At 45.0% G+C, this 8968-nt stretch overlaps 1 protein-coding gene across 1 annotated transcript; it reads right to left on the reverse strand.

Moving 5' to 3' along the window:
- Positions 1 to 5287: 5287 nt before the first annotated feature.
- LOC140396771 (probable G-protein coupled receptor 139) lies at positions 5288 to 6426 on the reverse strand. Its single transcript, XM_072485494.1, has 2 exons — positions 6309 to 6426; positions 5288 to 6198 (listed from the first exon to the last, which is right to left on the reverse strand). Exons 1-2 carry the CDS (start codon positions 6424 to 6426, stop codon positions 5288 to 5290), a joined length of 1029 nt encoding a protein of 342 aa, XP_072341595.1.
- Between the last annotated feature and the right edge of the window lie 2542 nt (positions 6427 to 8968).

Genomic DNA, 8968 nt, shown 5'->3' on the forward strand with positions numbered 1-8968 from the left:
TTCATCCAAATGGTTTGAACCTTATACTCCATAGCATCGATGCCATCCCTTACTGTTGTCCGGATGTCATCCTTAAATAACAGAGCTACACCACCTCCCTTCCCATCAACTCTGTGAATCAGAATAGTTTGATACCCTTGGATATTTAATTCCCAGTCGTGACCATCCTTTAATAACCATGTTTCAGTAATGGCCACTATATCATAGTCATTCACGATGATTTGCGCCATCATCTCATTTACCTTATTCCGAATACTACGAGCATTCAGGTAAAGTACACTTATGTTGGCTTTTTTACCTCTGTTTTGAATCTTAACACCTCCATCAGTAACCTCTCCGAAGTTATTTTTCCTTTTAACTTTTCTCCTAATTTTCCTTGTCGTCGAACCCATATCTTCATGTAACAAACTGCCACGTCGCTTACCATTCATGTTTTTACTTCCCGGTTTATTCCTTTTAGTATTTCTGGACCTATTCACTGAGCTCCCCTCAGTCACTGTACCTTGTACTGTCGCCCTTTTTGATTTTTGACTGTGGCTTCTCTGCCTTACACTTTCCCCCTTACTGCCTTTTATTTCGGTCCCTGTTTTACTACCTTCCAACTTCCTGCATCGATTCGCATCCCCCTGCCACATTAGTTTAAACCCTTTCCAACAGCACTAGCAGATACCCCCCTAGGACATGGGTTCCAGTGCTGCCCAGTTGCAGACTGTCCGGTTTGTACTCGTCCCACCTCCCCCAGAACTGGTCCCAATGCCCCAGAGATCTTATGACAAACACGCCAAGGTTCCTTTGTTCCTCGGAACTTCCCAGTGTCAGACCATTCATTGAATATTTCCTTGTCACATTACTCCTTCCAAAGTGTTTCACCTCACATTTTACAGAGTGACATTCCATCTGCCTTTTTTCTGGCCATTTAACCATCCCGTCCGTATCTTCCTGTAACCCGACACTAAATCTGACTGTTAACCACCCAGCCAATCTCTGTGTCAGCCAAAAACTTGCTGACTTTAACCCCTGCTCCGTCCCACCCATTTCGTCATCTATGCCGTTTATATAAATCACAAATGTGGCCACTTAAAATGGCCGCCCGCAGAGACCGATGGGAAATTTGGCCAAGCAAGAGCACAGACAGCCTGCATCCTGCACATACACAAAAGATTGCTGCTCAGACTTATGCAGAAACTAATACAAGAACAAGCCATTAAAAGGTAATCCCGGGACAATGGGATCCAGGTAGAAACTGACAATAAGTGTCAGACTCAGGGGTGCCTGCTTCCCTTATTTGTGAAGGCCTACGTGCCTCAGGCACTAACGGCTATCGCCGACCGGGACCCGCCCAGCTATCAAGGTGACCATCCCCAATTGGCTAAGATCGATCAGAGCGATCGAGACCTGATCAATCCATTGGACCTTTACCTGGGACCGCCCAAAAGCGTGTGAAAATACCAGTGATAAATGGTGCTGCGCACACTCTCGACTGCAGTTTTCAACAGCCAACAACGCTGATACCTTCACAAGCCAAGAAGATGGCGATCCACAGAGGGACTAGAGCCGAGGACACTGACTATCGGCAACAGATATGCAGCACTGCCAGACTACAAGATCACAGATAGGCCATATCTGTTCTATGCTTGCCAGTCACCTGGAAGTTAAGTCAAGGTCGTTTAGTGTATTAGTTTAGAGTTCAACTTGCATGTGTGTGTGATTGATTAATGTTAACCTTTTGTATTTGTTTATAAACAATTCTTGTATTAAGCAACATGTGTAATCAATTGTCCACCATATGCGGGTTCAACACACACTGTGGTTTAGAAGGTACAACATAAACAATAGAATACCCAGCACAGATCCCTGTAGTACACTACAGGACACTGGCTTCAAATCACTAAAGCAACCGTCTGTCACCACCCTCTGTCTCCTATGATTAAGCCAATTTTGAATCTATCTGATCGAATTACCCTGTATCCATGGGTATTTGCCTTCTTGAAAAGTCTAACTTCTGTATCCTTGTCAAAGGATTTGCTAAAATCCATATGAACTACATCAACTGAACTACACTCATCCACACACCTGGTCAAATGCTCAAAAAGTTTAACCAAATTGTAAGGCGTGACCTCTCTCTGATATGTTAACTATTCCTGATCAAACCTTGCCTCTCCAAGTGGATGTACATTCTCTCCTTCAGAGTTTTCTCCAATAGTTTTCCCAGCACTACTGCGAAACTCACTGGTCTGTAGTTCCCTGGCGTATCTCTCCAACCCTATTTACATGGTGGGACCACATTAGCTGTTCTCCAGTCCTCTGGTATCTCCCCTGAGGCCTGAGAGTAATAAAAAACATGACAGCACCCGGACAATCTCCTCCCCGCTTCCTACAGCATCCTAGGACACAATTCATTATGACCTGAGGATTTTTCCACCCCTATGCCTGCCAACACCTCCAATACCTTGTCACTCCCGATGAAAACGTGCTCAAGACCCTCACACTCTCTCTGCCTGAGTTCCATATCTGCCCCCTCATTAACTCGGGTGAAGACAACACCCGACGATTGTCATCTGGCTACGCCTTCAGATTTTTCCGTTGGTCCCTAATGGGCCCTAGTCTTTCCCTGGATATCCTTTCCCCAGTGATATACTCATCCAATATCTTGGGGTTTTGATTCCTTTTACCACCCAGAGCTTTCTCATATCGCCTCTTTGCATCCCATTTGTTTCATAAAATTAGTGTACCCAACTCATTTTGTCCAAGTGAGAGGCAATTTCGCGTGGTCAATCCACCTAACCTGCACATCTTTGGGTTGTGGGGGCGAAACCCACGGAAACACGGGCAGAATGTGCAAACTCGATACGGGAAGTGACCCAGAACCGGGAAGGAACCTGGGACCTCGGCGCCGTGAGCAGCAATGCTAACCACTACGCCGCCGTGCTGCCGCCTTCCTCTTTGCACGCCTAATTACTTTATTTTGATCCATACGCCACTTGCTCTACTCCACTAATTTCTCCGTTTATTTGCTCCCCTTGTATTTGCTAAAAGCCTCTCTTTTCCTTCTCATCATATCCTGAATGCATCTGATCACCCATGGTTCTCTCGGCTTGTTACTCATTCCTGTAAACTTCCCATTTCTTTTATGAATGCTCCCCATTGCTCATCTGTAGATTTTCCCACAAATAACTATTTCCAGTCTACCTTGGCCAGATCCTGCCTTATTTTATTAAAATACGGTCGCGCCCAATCCAGAACCTTGGCCTGGATTCTCCGTCCCGCTGCGCCACATTTCTATTTCTCTGCGCTGGTGGGATGCTCCGTTACTCCAACCGGTCAATGGGGATTCCCATTGTAGGGCAGCCCCATGCCGCCGGGAAACCCCCGGGCTGCCGGTAAAACAGAGCATCCCACCGACAGAAAATCCAGCCCCTTATTTTGCAACGGCTCCATTTTTCTGTCTGTGTCAGGGGAGTGTCTCTTTAAGAAAGTTTTTGTTTGACCACATGGCTTGCAGCACGTCTTCAGTGATGTCATTTGTGGGTGAAGCTAGTCTGTGGCTGTCAGGTGAGAGCGGGTTTAGTGTTTGGGTTTCAGTTTCGGTTGTTGGTTTGGACTGCAGAAGAGAAGCATCGTTTACCTGTTTTCTCTGTTTTTATTTGAAAGCTGTTCCAGGAAACTGAAAGCACATTGGGTGTGGCAAACTGCCTTGGGAACTTTAAAGATGGAGTTGCTTTCTGGAAGGAGTTTTTGAGTCTGCTGGTTGGAGGCTGGAAAAAGGACCTGCCCCATCCGAGTGAGATTGCAGTGTGCTGGGTCACACCCTTCAAAGGGGTTTGGTTCGATCGGATTTTGTGTGGAATTGGAACAGCTACTGAGGGGGATTCTTTAAGAGTTATATACAGAGATTACTGTAGCTTTTGTGTGTTTTTCATGTTTGTAATTGACAGCAAATTCTTGATAAGCGTTTTATATAGGTTACCTGCATTCTTATAATAAAGCTTGTTTTGATGAAACAGGAAGTCTGATGAATCACACCTGAACTGAAGGCTCTCGTGCTCATCCCAGCCAAATTCAACATAAAAGTTAGCGGTCAGATGAGCTTCATAATACACTTTGGAGTTTCTAAGCCCTGGCCCATAACAGTCCATAACAAATTAAATTGTCCCATGTTGTGGTCGCTATCACCAAAATGTTCCCCCATCAACACATCAAACACCAGTCCGAAATCTTTCCCCAGAATTAGGCCCAGCCTGCACCGTCCCTTGTTCGACTCGATTCAGGTTGAACTAACAAAAATTCGTTGTACACATTTTAAGAATTCCACTCCATCTAAACCCTTAATACGATCACAAAGCCAATTAATGTTGGGAAAGTTGAAATCTCCTAATATAATTACCCCATTATTAGTTTTATACTAAACAACCTAACAATGTGGCTATCCCTAATTCCTGAGCTCTACCCACAAAGCTTTATTCGATGCCCCCTCCAAGATATCACCTCATACTGCCTCCAGGTGTTGGTTTAGCACAGTGGGCGAAATAGCTGGTTTGTAATGCAGAACAAGGCGAGCAGCGCGTGTTCAATTCCCGTGCCGGCCTTCCCGAACAGTCGCCGGAATGTGGCGACGAGGGGCTTTTCACAGTAAAGTAATTGAAGCCTACTTGTGACAATAAACGATTATTATTATTAACAAATAATGCAATGCCTCCGTGTCTTTTACCCCGTCTTCTGTCTCGCCTGAAGATTCTGAATCCAGGGATGCTGAGCTGCCAATCCTGCCCTTTCCTCAACCACATCTCTGTGATGACTACAATATCACACTTCCATGTGTCAATCCTTGCCCTTAACTCATCCATTGTACCTGTGATACTGCCGCCATTAAAGTAGAGGGCATTCAGGCTCGAAGTACTCCCTAGAATACCGCTATATTCCCTCTAATTTAATTGCTTTTCTGTGAAAATCCTACATTGAGCAGAGGGGCACACTGCAGCCTCGAGATCTCCTGCCATGAGTACGTCCTTTCAATTACAAACTTTAGAAGACTATTAAAGTTAAAAAAATAAATCAACTAAGTCCCTATTCTTGCTAAAGCATTGATTTACAATTCAATGAAGTTTTAAAAAGTACTCCGCTCCCCTCACACACATTGAGGAGAGGCAGGAAATGAAAGGAGCACCTCGCCCCCGCCTCACAGAACTGCCTTAGTCATAAAACGCCCACTTGGGCACTCTACTACACTTATATGGATAAATAATCTATTGATGAACTGAAAATACTGGGATCAGCCTCTGTACTGTTTTCAGTTGTTCTGTTTATTTATTACTTGAATAATTGATGTAACCGGATATGTCAGCACATTTCTGAGCTGCTCTCTGAATTTTGACTGGGTCACCCCATAAATAAACGTATTGGTGCAGCAACTTAAATTCAACAACATATATCCGACCTGTTGAAATATCGATTCAGGAAGAGTGTAATCCGTGGTATTTTTCCCAGTAATGATATAATAGAAAAACTCTATGACATTCACCAACCATAAAAGTATGAAGGTGGTGGATATGGTGAAGAGTAAAATCACGGACTTCCTCCTGCTCTCCATCTCTGGGTCACTGTTATTCCCTCCGTTGTTCTGGAACTTCAATCCTTTACGGACTCGACTGGCCAATAAAATGTGTCTGACTGTCAGGGTGTTGAGCAACAGAATTAATGCAAATGGGAGCAGTGGGGTTATAATTGTATCGAACCAATCTAATCCTACCCAAAGGGGCTCAGTAAAATATCCTGGCTTTATATTACAATACCAAGGTACATTGTCGATTATCACTCCAGGTTCATATGTCAAATAAAAGGGGATGTTCTGTATGCAGAGCAAAATGAATGTTGTTCCCAGAATAACAGTCGCAGTTTTCCCAGTGCAAAGATTCCTCCTCAGTTCATTGCAACAAATGGCCACAAATCGATCAAAGGAGAAAGCGACCGTGAACCAGACAGAACAGTCTGTGGCCACAAGAATAAGGAGAATGCGAATATTACACAGAGGGGTGATGTCCAGGAAAGACGATGGGAAATAATAATACTTGAGGCGAGTCAGTATGATCTGAGTTATAATGACCAGTAGATCCGCCGTTGCCATAGATACCAGGTAGCGAGTAGTACACTTGGAGAGGCCACACTTTCCCCGGGAGAGAATCACAATTCCTAGTGCATTAGCTGTAAGAAGTGAGAAGAGACAGTAAATTAACTATCAGATTTGTTACCCCAGTAGAGCGCACAGCCAACACATAGACACCCGGTGTTAGACGTCAGAATTATCGTCTCACTCAGTTCTTTGGCAGCACCAGGAATAGCACTTTCCCTAGGATTGGGCGTTCGTTGTTTCAGGCAAACATCTATCTGATCCTTGCAGACAATACGGAAACAAGAATAGCTTCCCACCATCCCTGGTGTATTTAAAAAAACAATTGACCCTCTTCCAGTTTCGTCCGTCTCCATAAGACCATAAGACATAGGAGCAGAATTAGTCCACTCGGCCCATCGAGCCTGCTCCGCCATTCAATCATGGCTGATGTTTTTCTCATCTCCATTCTCCTGCCTTCTCCCCATAATCCCTGATCCCGTTATTGATCAAGAATCTATCTATCTCTGTCTTAAAAACACTCAGTGATTTGGCCACCACAGCCTTCTGTGGCAAAGAGTTCCACAGATTCACCACCGTCTGGCTGACGAAATTCCTCCTCATCTCTGTTTTAAAGGACCGTCCCTTTAGTCTGCGATTGTGTCCTCTTCTTCTAGTTTTTTTTTCTACAAGTGGAAACATCCTCTCCACATCCACTCTATCCAGGCCTCGCAGTATCCCCTCATCCTTCAGAACTCCAACGAGTACAGACCCAGAGTCCTCAACCGTCCCCCATACGACAAGCTCTTCATTCCAGGGATCATTCTTGTGAACCTCCTCTGGACCGTTTCCAAGGCCAGCACATTCTTCCTAAGATGCAGGGCCCAAAACTGCTCACAATACTCCAAATGGTGTCTGACCAGAGCCTTATTTAGCCTCAGGTGTACATACTTGATCTTGTATTCTAGCCCTCTCGACATGAATGATAACATTGCATTTGCCTTCCTAACTGCCGACTGAACCTGCACGTTAACCTTAAGAGAATCATGAATAAGGATTTCCAAGCCCCTTTGTGCTTCTGATTTCCTTAACATCTTCCCATTTAGAAAATAGTCTATGCCTCTATTCCTTCTTCCAAAGTGCATAACCTCACACTTTTCCACATTGTATTCCATCTGCCACTTCATTGCCCACTCTCGTAGCTTGTCCAAGTTCTTCTGAAGCCCCGTTGCTTCATCAATTCTACCTGTCCCTCTACAGATAGTTGTATCATCTGCAAACTTAGCAACACTGCCTTCAGTTCCTTCTTCCAGATCATGAATGTATATTGCGAAAAGTTGTGGTCCCAGCACAGACCCCTGAGGCACACCACTAGTCACCGGCTGCCATCCTGAAAAAGACCCCTTTATCCCCACTCTCTGCCTTCGTCAGTCAGCCAATCCTCTATCCATGCCAGGATCATACCCAGTACCAAACATTGCCCAAATTTGGATCAACATATTTCTTCTGCAATAATCCCAGGCCCAAGATTTGACACGTTGCAGCTTTGAGCATTTCCTATCATGGATTCTCATTCATATCAACGTTTTCACAGTTTAGGAATCCGCCCGTGATTGGACTCTCACCAGGAATAAACCGAACGAATCCAACAGATCGTTTTCAGAATAAAAATACGTTTTGTGGATTAGACCCAGGTGAAGGACAATGGGATGCTTTCTTTCAGAGACAGAGGTATTGAGTGAAAACGCAGGGATATAATGATGGAAATGCGGAAGAGTCTGGCGAGGTCAAAGCTGCAGTATTGTCTGGACACCAGGTTACAGGAAGCCTGCACTCCCCTGGAGATAATGCAGAGATGATTTACCAGAATGTTCCCTAGGCTGGCGAATTTTGGGTGTGTCGAGAGATTGAAGAGGGTTTTGTTATTTTTTCTTGGATCAGAAAAGACTGAGGGGTGGCACGATTGAGGGGTTAGACAGAGGAGACGGGAGAGTTCAAAACCCAGGGGTTATAGGCTCAAGGTAAGTGGCAGAAGGTTTAGCGGCGGCATGAGGGAAACCCTTTGACGCAGTGGGCAGTGTGAGTGTGGAATACGCTGCCCGTGTTGGTGGTGGAGGCAGAGACCCAAAACCCTTTTAAGCGGTACGTTTAGAGCTGTAAGATACAGGGCTAGATGTCGGGTGCAGGAACATGGAATTAGAAAGGGCACTTGGGTGACATTTTCGCCGTCCACGACAACATGAGTCGATTCAACGTCTTCTGAGTTCTATGTTTTCTATGGTTCTATTATTCCATCAATGCGGACTTATCAAACTTCAGACACAATATCTCGGAATCAGGAACAACTGAGGTTGAGAACCATTACCTGTGCTGACAACAGAGTAGCGCCTGAGGGTCAGGTTGCCAGGAGTAACATGATCCTACCCTTCCCATATCTGACAGATCAGTTATATATCTCTGGAATCAGTCCACGGTGACATTGGTAACGCCTCAGGATCAGACTCCACCTCAGGCTTAATGACTCTCACAATCACACCAGGCACATTTTAGGCTCTTGTCACAATGAAACTAACCCCCTTCCCTCCGATGAGACCTCCTGTTGATCAGACCCTGTCATCGATGTGTAAATATATTGTTATATATGAGGATTGAAACTCGAAGCACTCCCTCAATCTCTCCCTCAATGCCAGCAAAACTAAAGAGCTGGTAACTGACTTCAGGACGCAAAGTACTGTACACACCCCTGCCAGCATCAACGGGGCCGAGGTGGAGATGGTTAGCCGTTTCAAATTCCTAGGGGTGCAAATCTCCAAAAATCTGTCTTGGTTCACGCACGTCGACGCTACCACCAAGAAAGCACAACAG

Source organism: Scyliorhinus torazame, chromosome 20, assembly GCF_047496885.1.
Source record: "Scyliorhinus torazame isolate Kashiwa2021f chromosome 20, sScyTor2.1, whole genome shotgun sequence".
Lineage (NCBI taxonomy): Eukaryota > Metazoa > Chordata > Chondrichthyes > Carcharhiniformes > Scyliorhinidae > Scyliorhinus > Scyliorhinus torazame.